The sequence below is a fragment of the Paroedura picta genome, chromosome 5 (assembly GCF_049243985.1).
Source record: "Paroedura picta isolate Pp20150507F chromosome 5, Ppicta_v3.0, whole genome shotgun sequence".
Lineage (NCBI taxonomy): Eukaryota > Metazoa > Chordata > Lepidosauria > Squamata > Gekkonidae > Paroedura > Paroedura picta.
The window spans coordinates 120,631,136-120,645,149 of NC_135373.1; the positions used below are offsets into that span (position 1 = coordinate 120,631,136).

At 46.2% G+C, this 14,014-nt stretch overlaps 1 protein-coding gene across 13 annotated transcripts in view; it reads left to right on the forward strand.

The window, feature by feature from the left end:
• ABCC9 (ATP binding cassette subfamily C member 9) overlaps positions 1 to 5,108 on the forward strand; it is a 73,683-nt gene extending 68,575 nt beyond the window's left edge. For 10 of the 13 annotated variants that reach the window (XM_077340214.1, XM_077340213.1, XM_077340217.1 and 7 more), the window contains 4 exons: positions 445 to 548; positions 1,381 to 1,514; positions 3,527 to 3,589; positions 4,777 to 5,108. In XM_077340214.1, coding sequence (XP_077196329.1) covers positions 445 to 548; positions 1,381 to 1,514; positions 3,527 to 3,589; positions 4,777 to 4,914 — 439 coding nt within the window. In that variant the 3' untranslated portion in view covers positions 4,915 to 5,108. Of the gene's footprint in view, positions 1 to 444; positions 549 to 1,380; positions 1,515 to 3,526; positions 3,590 to 4,224; positions 4,391 to 4,776 lie in introns of all 13 variants that reach the window. The other 3 variants (XM_077340215.1, XM_077340220.1, XM_077340226.1) reach the window with 1 other exon arrangement.
• The last annotated feature ends 8,906 nt before the right edge of the window (positions 5,109 to 14,014 follow it).

Genomic DNA, 14,014 nt, shown 5'->3' on the forward strand with positions numbered 1-14,014 from the left:
CTTTCTCTCTCAGGGGCACGAGGGGGGTTGACACGCAGGAGGGACTTCTCTGTGCTGACCCCCCAGACTTTGGAACAGCCTCCCCCTGGTGGAAGGGAGCATGCATACATAATGGTGGACCTTGGACTAGTCACAGTCCTATTAGAGCTGTTCTTGCAGAGCAGTTCTCTCAGAGCTCTCTCAGCCTCCCCTACCCCACAAGGTGTCTGTCGTGGGGAGAGGAGGAGAAGGTGATTGTAAGCTGCTTTGAGACTCCTTCAGAGAGTGAAAAGTGGGGCATAAAACCCAACTCTTCTTCTTCTAGGTCAGAATTTGTTTCCATCTGGATGAGAGGTGCTAGCTAAATGCCACTGCACTGTGTAATACCAACAAGGCCTAGAGTAGACAAAGATGCATGTTCAGTTACAGGCTGCTGAATATTTGTCAATGCCTTTTCCTCCTTAGTTTTAATCTGGATCCAGAGTGCAAATGTACGGATGATACGCTTTGGGAAGCTCTGGAGATCGCCCAGCTGAAGAACATGGTCAAGTCCTTGCCAGGAGGTCTAGGTGTGTCTACCTGATTCAGCTCCAGCGACAAGCTGAAATTAAAAAATCCAGCATACAAAGGGATTTGGGGGTTACTTGATGTTCCAAAAAGGCTATAAGCAGCTGCACTGGCCCAGGCAAAATCCAAAACAAAATCTCACTGAAAATGTGCAAACTAATGATGTACAATTTCCACTCAGAACTCCAAAGCAATCATTTTTTCCAGGGGAACTGATATCTTAAGTCTGGAGATGACCTATAATTCCAGGGGATCCCCAGGTCCCATCTGGAGGCTGGCTCCCCTACACAGTCCCCCCTGCAAAGCATGCATTTTCTCTAGGGGAAGTGATTTCAAAAGTTTAAGAGTAGTTACAAAAGCAACACATTGCAAGCCTCTTGTGACTAGGCTGCAGGCAGACTAAATGCCACATGGAGAGAGCAGAGAGACTAATGGCTGCTTCTTGCTCGCTTTAGCAAAAGCACACCCACTGATCACCCTGAAGGAGGAAGTAGGCCGTGATCAGCTCAAACAAAGGGAGCGCTTAGACCATGTGCTGGGGTTTTTCCACTGCTCAGGGCTGCAATCCCTGCTCCGACCACCTGGCACCACTATTGAGCTCCCAAGCACAGTTCAAACAGCTTAACAAGAGCCCTTAAAGGCCAATGACCAAATTACTTGCTGATTGCAATTCCAACAGTGTTCCACCCGGCTGGAGCCAGTGCCAAAAAAGCCCTGGCTTTGCTTGAGGCCAATTTTACCTCTGGGATCAGGGACCATGAGCAAGTTTGGTTGCTGAATCTTAATACTCTTTGGGGGATATAATGGATCGTTCTTGACTTTATACCTTGACAGATGCGGTGGTCACTGAAGGTGGCGAGAACTTCAGCGTAGGTCAGCGCCAGCTCTTCTGCCTGGCCCGAGCCTTTGTACGTAAGAGCAGCATCCTTATTATGGATGAAGCCACAGCATCCATCGACATGGCCACAGTGAGTATCTCGCCTTCTGGTTTGGCTGGCTTTTTCTTAGGGAGGAAGGTTTTGACACTAAGACTTGGCTTACACTATGACAAAACCTCCCTTCATTGCAGACCTAGTGGGTCCGAGCAGCCAGATCTTGTTAGAATTCAGAAGCCCAGCAGGATTATCACTTGAATCATAGAGTTGGAAGGGTCTGTACCTCCAGGGAACCAGGAGAGGAGTTACTGGGAGCAGGAGGGAGGTTCTAGAGGGAGTCACTTTGGTATTTGGGCAAAACTCTATGGTAAAATTGGAATCATAGAGGTGGAAGGGTCCGTACCACCAGGAAATCGGGAGGGGAGTTACTGGGAGCAGGAGGGATGTTGTAGAGAGAGACAGTTTGGTATTTGGGCAAAACTCTATGGTAAATTTGGCTTCTACCATAGAGTTTTTGACCAAATAACAGAGCATCGTCCCAATGTTGAAGTAACTAAAGGGTCACATGGGCAGTGACAGGGGCATGCCACTGAAAATTGGCAGAGCCAATGTCTTTTTCAGGGTAAAGTCCCCACCCCACCCCCCACCAGCCAGCTGTTGGGTGGTAGGGCCTGGCAGTGGGGAACCCTGCCTCCACTGGACAGTCTGGCAACCCTTGCAGCTCCTTGTTGCAGTTGGTTGAGCTTTAAAGAGAAGTCCTACATCTGCTGTCAGAACCAGTTCAGACACACTGAAATGGCCTGCTCTGTGAAGCCCCGCCTTTTTCAAACTTTTGAATGTGGAGGAACCCTTGAAATATTTTTCAGATTTCAAGGCACTCCAGAAGTGGACACAAAAGTAAGATGCAGGAGCCAGCCAACTGATCGATTATTTGCCATTTCCATTGTGGAGAAAGAGACTAGGCCTGTAGAGCAACAGGGGAAGTGGGATCCAGGGAGGTCTAGTGATGTCAGTGGCCATCCGAACTTCTGGGAAAGGCCGTATAAGCACTGGAGATCTCTCACGTAACCACAGGGGTCCCCAGAGTCCTGTTTCAGGGGATTACATTCAAAATGGCTGCCTACAAAGGTTGCTGAGTACACGAATGAACAGCCTCCGGAGTGAACCCAATTTAGCCTTTTCCCCTAGCAATCCCTTCTGCCATCCAATGGGTCTACTCTTAATTATCAAACTAATTTGATTCGCTTTATGAAAAAAACCCTGTTCCTCGGTTTCCTGAAACATCAGTGGTGATGTCTCGACTCAGGAATCTTTAAAAAGGCCGAGACTTGACATCATCCAACCTCCTAAAACAGTGGTCCCCAACCTTTTTATCACCAGGGACCACTCAACGCTTGACAATTTGACTGAGGCCCGGTGGGGGGGGGTAGTTTACTCCTCTACTCTCACCCACTGCCCTGACGCTCTCTGATCGCTATGGTGATGTTTAAACGTTCCTTCAAAAAAAGATACAGACACGCCACAACAGGGAACACAAGGAACATTTTATTTTCATGGAAATTTTAACTCATGACAATGACAAATCAATGGGAACCCTGAGCTTGTTTCTCTGCAATGAGATAGTCCCATCTGGGAGTGGTGGGAGACAAGGACACCCTAAGTGTGTTGTAAAGGGCTGGGGGAGATGAAGTAAAGGGCCGGGGGAGGGGGGAGAAGGCGTCCTTCACGGCCCACTTCCAATTAGTTGATGGACCACATGTGGTCCGAGGCCCACAGGCCCACAGGTTGGGGATCGCTATCCTAAAACATCATCCAACGCAGCACAGCCCCACATTTAATTTCATCCCCATAAGGAAACATTGGTGCACGTGCCCCAAAATGCCCCCTTAAACTAATTTATATATTTAAATACTTAAAGTTTATATACCTTATATAAAAATTATATACTTAAAGTTTATATTATATAAAATTTATATACTTAAATACTTAAAGTTGGAAATTCCCAACCTGCTGTGCGTTCTGTTGACCTGGTCCTTTAAATAGCCCAAGAAAGCACGGTAGAATAGGCTGTCCAGTGAGTAATTGTCACATCGCTCCTTTGCTAGGAAAACATCTTGCAGAAGGTTGTGATGACGGCCTTCGCCGATCGCACCGTTGTAATAATCGCTGTAAGTATCAAGATGGGCCGCTGCGTTAGTCCGTCTGCAGCAGAAGGGAAGAACAAGAGGAAGCCTGGTTGAGAATGACTCGTCTAGAAAACTCTGCATATCCTGTTTGGCATATCCTGAGGAATGGGATGCTACTGCACAGGATGATGGGCTTAGGTGGGGGTAAGGTTGCCAGCTTAGGTGGGGGTAAGGTTGGGGGAAAAACAGGAAACTTCAGGGCTTGAGCCTGCAGAGGGTGGTGTTTGGGGAGAGATGTAACACAATACAGTCCACCTTTTAAGTGTCCATTTTCCCCATGGGACTGACCTCTGTTGCCTGGAGATGAGCTGTAATTCCGGGGGTTCCCCAGGTTGCACCTGAAGGCTGACATCTCTAGGTGGGGGAAGAGATAACACATCTAAGGAAAGAACTATGGGATTGTGTGTCAGATTCTGGTTTATGGGATTCTTATGCAGAACACGGTGCTTTCTAGCTGACTCTGTTTAGTTCTTTCCACTGGCATTCCACTGTTTCTATTTATATTCGCATTTCTTATTCTTTGCTTGGTGTTCTCTTGGCATTATTTGCCTGCTCTCCTGACTTCTCTTGCATTCTTCTTTCTTTCTTTCCCTTCCCGCCTTCCTTCTGGCCTCCAGCACCGCGTCTCTCAAATCCTGGACGCCAACTTGGTCTTGGTCCTTTCGGATGGGGACCTTGTCGAGTGTGACAGTGCTGCCAATTTGTTGCTGAAAAAGGACGGCCTGTTCACCATGTTGGTGAAAACCAACAAGTAGAGGCTCTCAGCAGCAAGACTTCCTTCTGGTACTTTTGCCTTTAGCTCTGTCTGCTTCTTTTCTCTGTTCAAGCATGGCCAGCTGAGGCACTTTGTTTAGGCTACGTAGCATTCTGCAGAAATGCTTAACAGCTCAGACACATATCTTTCTGATACTCATACACTTTTGGCCGGCTTTGGCCGGTGTGTCAGTTGCATCTATTCCTGGATCAGTCACCTCTAGCCACAGTGACCCATGCCTTAGTTACATCTAGGCTGGACTACTGCAAAATGCTCTACTTGGGGCTACCCTTGAAGAGTGTTCGGAGGTTGCAGCTAGCACAAACACTGTTGTTAGACTGCTGTTTGGGTCAGCTATTGGATCAGCACACCATTATCACTGCCCAAAGGTAATAGATACCTGTGTTAATTGCAGCATCGGGTTCACACCATCCTGACGGCAGACCTGGTCATTGTGATGAAACGAGGGAACATTTTGGAATACGACACACCAGAGCATCTCCTGGCTCAGGAAGACGGCATATTTGCATCCTTCGTACGGGCTGACATGTGAAGAAGTCACAACATCCCACGTTGTTGGCTTTTAATTTTTTTTTTTTCAAAAGAGGGGAGAGGGGAATGAAAAGTTCTTTTTTTCTATTTAATGTAGCGACATTGCAGACTTTGCCAAAGATTATGCATTTGTATGTTTTATAAAATGGAAAACTCATCATGTATGCTTTGAAGCAATAAATTCTTCTTCATGTAGCCTAGCGAATCCTCCCTTTCTTTTCCCTTTGATCTCCTGACCAGGAGATCTTTAAGCTTTAAGAGCTGAAATTCCCCCTTACGATGAGCAAAAAATTTTACTGCACTTTGGGGTAGATATGATGGATGGTGCTGCGTGTAAATGAAGGAAGGTTATGACTTTTTGAGTGTGTGCCTGGGAGAGAAACAGCGAGAGCGGTCTTTATCAGATATAACACAGCCAAACCTAATTGCCGCTAAGGGAATGGAATGTGTCAGGCAGCCTAATCTAATGAATGTTTACTTAGAAATAAATCTCACTATAATCATTGGCGTTTACTCCCAAGAAAGTGTGCGCAGGAATGAAGCCTTCACTGAGATGAACAAATCCTAGTTTTCAATGGGAATTTGATTGTCGCTCACATCTGATGGCCTGTGCTTGGTATTGTTTGTATTTGGCAACATTGTGAAGGTGGGAAAGAAGAAGAAGAGGAAGAAGAGGAAGAAGAAGAAGAAGAAGAAGAAGAAGAAGAAGAAGAAGAAGAGGAAGAAGAGGAAGAAGAAGAAGAAGAAAAAGAAGAAGAAGAAGAAGAAGAAGAAGAAGAAGAAGAAGAAGAAGAAGAAGAAGAGTTGTTTTTTATATGCCGCTTTTCTCTACCTGAAGGAGGCTCAAAGCGGCTTACAGTCACCTTCCCTTTCCTCTCCCCACAACAGACACCCTGTGAGGTGGGTGAGGCTGAGAGAGCCCTGATATCACTGCTCGGTCAGAACAGCTTTATCAGTGCTGTGGCGAGCCCAAGGTCACTCAGCTGGCTGCATGTGGAGTGCAGAATCGAACCCGGTGTGCCAGATTAGAGGTCCGCACTCCTAACCACTACGCAAAGCTGAAATGGAACCTTCCATCCTTTCCCACTGCATTGTTGGTTTATTAGAGGTCTGTGATCTGTGGTTAAATTGGTCTCTCTTAGTTTGTAATCTGCCTGGGATCTTGGTGAGAAAGGCCATTATAAACCAAGTCAGAACAATAGACTTGGTAATAGTACTTAGGACGGATGCGAACTCACAAGTTGAGCCGAACAATAAAAATTGTTAAATATTTATTATGGTGCACAATTAAAAACAGAATAAAAACTTCTTAAAAACTATACCGAACTAACAGCACATAGAACCAAGGACCAAACGCGTTTCGACCCTTCCGGGTCTTCCTCAGTGGTCAAGATTATAATAATACACTCTCTATATAAATATACCTATATAGAACTCTCTATAATGTATAGCTGAATGGTTCAGTGGGATCTGTAATGTGTAAATTTTATCCTTTTCGGAGACCAGTTCCTATGTTATGTCCATAAAGTCACCACTCTTCGCTATCATTAAGTTCTGTACTCAGAGTGTAATCTCATGTGCGTCAGAAAAAGCTGAACGGTGCGCCACCAATTTTTCAACCGGTAACGCTAGAAGAGCATGAAACTTACTCCTGCCAGGGCGTCCCATTCTTGCTCTGTTACCACAAGCCCCTTTTCCCATAATGCTAAGGGTCTAAAAAGGGGGAGAAAAGCACATGGCAGTAACCTCCCCCATTTTGCAACGGAAGTTCAGCTCTGTCCTCTCAATACTGGTAATAGAAGAGCATCCAGAGGGACACATGATGCACAAACAGCCTGCAAATTCCATTCAGCCAAAGGAGACCTAATTTAGTTTTTCTCCAGACTGAAAGGGGAAATCCTGTACAGCCATGAGTCATGTTTGGAATTAGCACAATGGCGTGTTGAAATTTATCTGGGGCTTCCTGCTTTTCATGTAGGGGGAAGTTTCCTTGAAAGTATCCATTGGATTCCACCACAATCCTTCTTTTGCAAGCAAGCCTTCATAGCTCCTTTCACACCACTGCACCACTTAGGCTGATTCTGCACTTACTTTTTTTTCCCATTGTGGATCCTGCTGAATTTAGATAGATTTGAACTCGGGTCTTCATCTATACCTCCCATTGAAACAGAAAGTGTTCTGCACTTGATTGGGGAAGCTCAGAGCAGGGAAGGGATCCAAGTGCAGCTCTTTCCTTCTTTTCTTGAACAAGGGGGGGGGGGAGGAATGGAGACAGCAGAGGAGGGGGAATAAATCCAAGAGGCAAATCTCTGCTGAGAGAAGTTAAGGCTTCTGGAGCACAGTCACTTTAAGGGAAGCCTTGCAACCGGGAACCAGGAAGTCTTTGAACTGATGTCCTAGCCTATCAGAGAAAACTGCTTAGCTACAAGGCATGGAAAAGGAAGTTAATTTGCAAAAAGGAGAAATTTAATGGTGGTGGTTTTTCAAATATCAAGGTTTATATCCGCTCCTGGAAATCATGGGGGAAAGGTAGGGTCACTGCGAATCAACCATACATGTTGCAGAGGGAAAATTTAAAGTGCCCAAAATCAAAATGGAAATCGAATTCAGTGTAGACAGGAAGGATTTATTCAAGCTGGCAGTGGCTAAAAAGCCCCGTACAGACTACATCTTAGTCTAAAGCAGGGATTCCAAACCACAGTAACAGCGAACTTATCCAAGAGCTCCCTAGTGGTTAGATGGCCTTTCCCGTGAAATTTGGATGGGCACTGGCATCACCAGACATTACTGGAGCTCCCCCCTCCCCCTCAAGCTCTAAGGCCCAGCCTCTTTCTCCACATTGGAAATGGGAAAAGATTGATTGACACACTCCTGCATCTTATTTCTGTGCCCACATCTCTGAAGGGGCATGTCACCAATTCTAAGGGTCCTGAAAGCCTGAAAAATGTTTCTGAAAGCCTGAAAAATTTAGAAATGCCGGTCTAAAGGCTACAACTTTCAAACAAGGGGAGGGAGGTCATGTGGAAGTCACTACTAGAGGTGGAATTATCAGAATCTAGAATAATAGAATAACAGAGTTAGAAGGGACCTCATGGGTCATCTAGTCCAACCCCCTGCAACATGCAGGACATTCACAACCCTCTCGCTCATCCCCTGTCACCTGCCACCCCCTTGAGCCTTCACAGAATCAGCCTTTCCATCAGATAGATATCCAGCCTCTGCTTAAAAATCTCCAAAGATGGAGAACCCACCACCTCCCAAGGAAGCCTGTTCAACTGAGGAATCGCTCTGACTGTCAGGAACTTCTTCCGGCTGTTTAGATGAAATTTCTCTGGCTCTGGAGTTAGAGTTCTTGAGGTCGAGCTGCAACCTTTTCAGCTAACTGGCTGTTGTGTTCCATGGGGGGGGGGAGTCTGCCGCCTTTACCATGCCCTCTGCTGGCTGTCCGTGGCTTTTTGTGCATGTTTGCTGCTTGTGCAGCATGTGGGGATGGGAAGATACAGCACGGAGACTGTACTGTGTGGAGGGGTGTAAAAGTGTGATTCGCTATCACGCTATTGCAGGCGGGAGGCGTCCCGCCATGTTGACCACTGTGCGGAAAGGCTCTAAATTTGTTCTGCTGCTTCAGACCAGCGAGGTTATCCACTTGAATCTACCCTGTAAATCACTTCCCTGCAACTCATCCAAAAACTGTCACGCCTAATTCCTAACACCATTGCCTTGTCCCTTGGCCTGACCCATGCCGAGATTGAGCACTCCCTCTGTCATTCGCTAAAGCAATTATGGATATTATTTTTCATGAGATGGGAGGGCGTTGACGTTCACGGAAGAGGCGCTAACGTGACAAGGGCTGCAAAAGCCAAAGAATTCCCAGATGCAAAGTGTCAAGTGAGAAAACAGGGCACACAGCACTCCGTTGTTCGACGTGAGTCATGGTTGGCACCAGGGCATGGGACAGTTCAGTTTGATCCAAGTCCTAAAAGGGGTAGAAGAACCCATTAGAGTGGCAGAGAAAGGAACATTTTTTGCGAGGTGGCCATATTCAGGGGGAACGGGAGGCATGGTGTCAAAAGAATTTTTGTGTGCCTCTGGTGTGTGCGTGCACATACATGCAGGGAGTATTAGTCACAAAGGGCTAAAGAGATAATCTGGCTCCCAGGCTTGTAATCAATCTAGCCCATATGCAGGCATGAATTTGGAGCCAGGTCATGAGTATTTTCTGTACACTGGTTCCCAAAAGACAGCACCGCAGGAGAGGAAAGGAATAATCCAAATCCAGCAAGTGGCAAAAAAACAACAACATGTTAATTCTAACTTCTAAGGATTCCCATAAATTTTAAACTTTTCTCCAGAGGACAATAAAAACAATAGCTTGCAAATGGAGCAATTTTAATAGTTGGTTCCAAAAGGAATCGCCTAGGCTTCTAATATATATATATATATATATACACAGTATTTGCTGGCGTATAAGACTACTTTTTCCCCCTGAAAAACATGCCTCCAAGTGGGGGGGGGGTCGTCTTATACGCCGGGTGCACTTCAGTTGGGATAGACATAGTTGCCCATAGTGGCCCATAGCCCTGTATTTTGAGTGGAAATGTTGATATACCGGCAAATACGGTATATATATGTTGATATACCGGCAAATACGGTATATATATATGGAGCAGCGCCAAGTGACCTTCCCTTTCTCTCTCCACAACAGACACCCTGTGAGGGAGGTGGGGTTGAGAGAGCCCCGATATTACTGCTCTGTGAGAACAGCACTATCAGGACTGTGACTTGCCTAAGGTCACCCAGCTGGCGGTATGTGGAGGAGCGGGAGATCAAACCCAGCATGCCAGGTTAGAAGCTGCCACTCTTAACCATGACATCTGTGGTGAGATTACAACAATTCCTACGGTGAAATTAGAATCAGGTGGGTAGCTGGCTTGACCTGAAGTAGCAGCACAAAATGTGAGCCCAATGAGCACTTTTATGACCAACAAAGATTGCACACCTTGAATAAAACTTCGTTGGTCTTAAAGGTTCAAGCGTGAAATTAAAAAGGGCAATACATATCGGTGGTCTTCAGTTTTTTTGAACCTTTCGAATTCTGCCAGTGTGCTGAGCACGGTGACAAAATGGCTGCTGCATAAGGCGGAGGGAGCCACAAAATGGCCGCCATGGCTCCCCTTCAGTCACACAGTGAAATTCCATGTGAGGCGATGGCAGCTGCTGCCAAAGCAATGTTTTCAAAGATCTGTGCAGGCAATCGAATCTTCAGTGGTCAGTTGGAAGAGTCGCTAGGCAAAAACCCCAGCTGGACCCACCCAGTTTCTAAAATATATGGGGATCTCTGGTATCTACAGCCATTGCGAGGGCAAGAGAGGACACATCCTCCACTTCTTTCTCTCTTTTTTTGACATCTCCAGCTAGATGTAGGAAATATAACTAGGGCCAACTCTTGGGGCCATTTCGCACGGCTTCAAAATAGCACAATGGTTGCTAATTGGAAACGCTACTAATTTGCCATAACCCACGACGTCGTAGACAATCTGCAACAATCCTGAAACCGACCCGCAAAAAGTGCTTCGTTGTAGCGCTTTCAGGGGAATCCAGAAAAGTGGATTCACCCTCCGGATAGCGATACACTCCTGCAACCAATCTGCAACAGTAGCGCTAAAGACCTGTGCGTTACCATTGTTGCTGGTTCTTCAAAGTCCCTCCCCCTGGCTCTCTCCTCCAAACTTCCGGCGAAGCGATCGCCATTTTTTTTTCTCCGAGCGAGCGGGGATAAACGCACCAGCGAGCCTCTTTCTGTTTAGAGGCTTCCCTGGCTTCAGTCCTTCACCTTTAGTCACTAAGCACAAACCACATAAAAGCCCGTTTGCTGAAATAAAGTCCCTTTATTTTTTACACATAAATTCAGCCGAAAATCGGGCCCGTGAGAGGGGGGGGGGATTTTTTTTTTATCACTCGAGGCAGCGTGCCAACGATCATACAATCAAACGACAGCTCACATTAGGCAGCTGGATGGGTCTCTCCGTAGCAACGAATCTACCTAGATTCGTTGCTATGGGTCTGTTTTTTTTTTTTAAAAACCTTTCTTAAAGGGAAAGGGGCTGTTTGGGAGCATGCTAACGGCTGCCCATTGGCTGCTTGACGGCCAGGGGCGGGACGAGCTTGGCAATAGCGCTTCCTTTCTAGCGATTTCTGCCGAGACCGGAAGCCTGTGGGAAACGCTAAAAAACGCAACTGATTCCACTACAAAGGCAGGTATGCATAACGACGAATTCCACTATTTTAAATGGCGATTTTTCATTCCGCAAACAATTTGCAACAAAGATCCCCGTGCGAAAAGGCCCTTGGACTCGCTGGGGCATTTGCCATGCAAATCGTTCAAATTCTCAATCTCCGGGTCAAATAAGGACATGCATAGTAAACCCACAGAAGAGAGATCTACAGTACAGATTGTTATCAGTCAAGATAAACATTCCAGGAACATTCTTCTACAGTTCTCTGGCTGGGGTTGAAAGCCCCTGATAAAGCTCAGGACTTGCAGAAGTCTAATGCAACGATCGGCTACTAGCAGATAACATTTGAACCTTTAAAAAGGGGTATCTAGAGGAGGTAGAATCATAGAATCATAGACTTGGAAGGGATCTCCTGTGTCATTTAGACCAAACCCCTGTACTATTCAGGACACCCCGGTCTCTGGGTTGTTGCAATAGAAAAGGCGAAGAGTCATTATTAGAATCACAGAATCATAGAGTTGGAAGGGGCCATAAAGGCCATCTAGTCCAACCCCCTGCTCAACGCAGGATCAGCCCTAAGCATCCTAAAGCATCCAAGAAAAGTGTGTATCCAACCTTTGCTTGAAGACTGCCAGTGAGGGGGAGCTCACCACCTCCTTAGGCAGCCTATTCCACTGCTGAACTACTCTGACTGTGAAAATGTTTTTCCTGACATCTAGCCTATATCGTTGTACTAATTTTTTCCTGATATCTAGCCTATATTGTTGTATATCGTTGTTATTGTTTCTCTTTAAAATGGGTTGATTAAAGATGAAAGTTTGTCTTCCAACTGAGGAGGAAGAATGTGTCTTTTGCAAATAGTACCATAGAAGAGAACGTTTAAAAGTGGCCTTTCGCCACTTTTTTACCATTGAGAAACCCCTGAAACATTCCTCAGGCCTTGAGAAACCACAGCAGTTGTGTGATGGTGCAGACTATGGTTGGAAAGCAGAGCTGTGGACACGCCCACCCGAGGCCCCTCCCTTTCCCATCCCCTCCAGGCCCACCATTGGCCATTTGGGGAGGGAGGGGGCGGGACAACATGACCATATATGATCAAATCACCCAATAAAGGTTTAACAAATTTTAAAAATATACAAAAAATTAATTAACTCCCAGCCATTCAGAAAATGTCAGTTAAATCCAGTTATATGTTTTTGTAATTTTGTTCTGAATGCGCTTCTTGTCCTGGCCAGTGTTTTTCTAATGCTTCATGGTGAGGGTGAGACAAGATGGTGGAAAGTCCACAGCTGCACTTCCACTGAAGAAGTAGAAGAGTCGTTTTTTTATACCCACTTTTCACTATCTGGAGGAGCCTCAAAGCAGCTCACAATCGCCTTCCCTTCCTCTCCTCACAACAGACACTCTAATAGGTAGGTGGGGCTGAGAGAGCTCTGAGGGAACTGATCTGCAAAAACAGCCCTGACAGGACTGTGACTAGCCCAAATCTCCAGGAGTTTGCCAACCTGGATCTGGCAAACATTCCAGAGGGAGACTTCAGTGAGACAAAATCCCAAATAGTTGAACTTCTAAGTGGCGTTTTCTCCAGGGGAGCTGATCTCCATGGCCTGAATTTGAGCTGTAATTCCAGGAGGTCTCCTGGACCCACCTGGGTGTAAACTGCACTGAACTTTTATTCCAACCCCAGATCGATTCAGTCCCTGCCCTCTACACAGAATGCAATTTCCGTTTGGATTTGGGGCGATTCAAATAAGAGAGTAGTGTGTGCTTTCATAGAATCACAGAGTTGGAAGGGACCTCCAGGGTCATCTAGTCCAGCCCCCTGCCGATTGTAAAAAACTCACAACTCCATGTCCAGATGATGCCCCCCAAAACCAGGCTCTCTCTAGCCAGTCTGGCCTGGGAGAAGTTTGATTCCTGACTCCAAAGCAGCAATCGGTATTTCCCTGGGCAATTCCTTCATTCTATAAACCTTGGTGCTTGATGAGGTCGGGGTCTGTGAAGGAAACCGATTTCCCGGAATGCAAGTTTCCATTGAGCAGAAGATGCTCATGGCCAGAGCTGTACATTTCATCGACTTAATCCAGTGGGAAAAAAAGGGGAAACTCTTTGCTATGCACTGATTAGTTTTGTATGGAAACGCTGTCTGGAGCATACAATTTCTGTGTTTTCCACCACATATTTCCCCGGGTGCTCTCAGAGGAGAGAAACTGGATAGGGGAAATCCTCTTTTATCAGACCCATAGCTGCCAGAAACGTTCTGCTGGAGTGTGCTTTCGGTCAAAAGGACAGATGCTGTCGTATACCTCGTTGCCTTTTTGAGTTTTTGCACCCTGCTTTTTTACCACCCAATGCAGTCTCAAAGTGGCTCACAGTCGCCAGCCCTTCCTCTCCCCACAACAGTCTCCCTGTGAAGTAGGTGGGGGTGAAAGGAACTCAAGGGAGAACTGTGACCAGCCTGAGGTCACCCATCAGGGCTTCATGGACAGGAGTGGGGAATCGAACCCAGATCTCCAGATTTGAGGCTGTCGCTCTTAACCACTTCACCAAGCTGGCTCTAGTCCTGAATTGTGACTTTTAAAGTGGGGTTATATGTTTGTGCGTGTTTGATCTTATGTATTTCATCTACGTTGTAAGCAGCCTTGAAGTTTGTAAGGAAGAAAGCCAGTTGATAAATATATTTTTTAAGCAAATAAATAAATACTTGGGCTGCAAGTGAAGCGGTGGGTGATTCATGAGTTATGTCCCAAAATCCTTCGCGGTAGCCCAGGATGTGAGGCAGCCTTGATTGCCAACCTCCAGATGGGGCCTGAAGATTTCTCAGAATGACCTCTGATCTCCAGACTGCAGTTCTTCTGTAGCTTC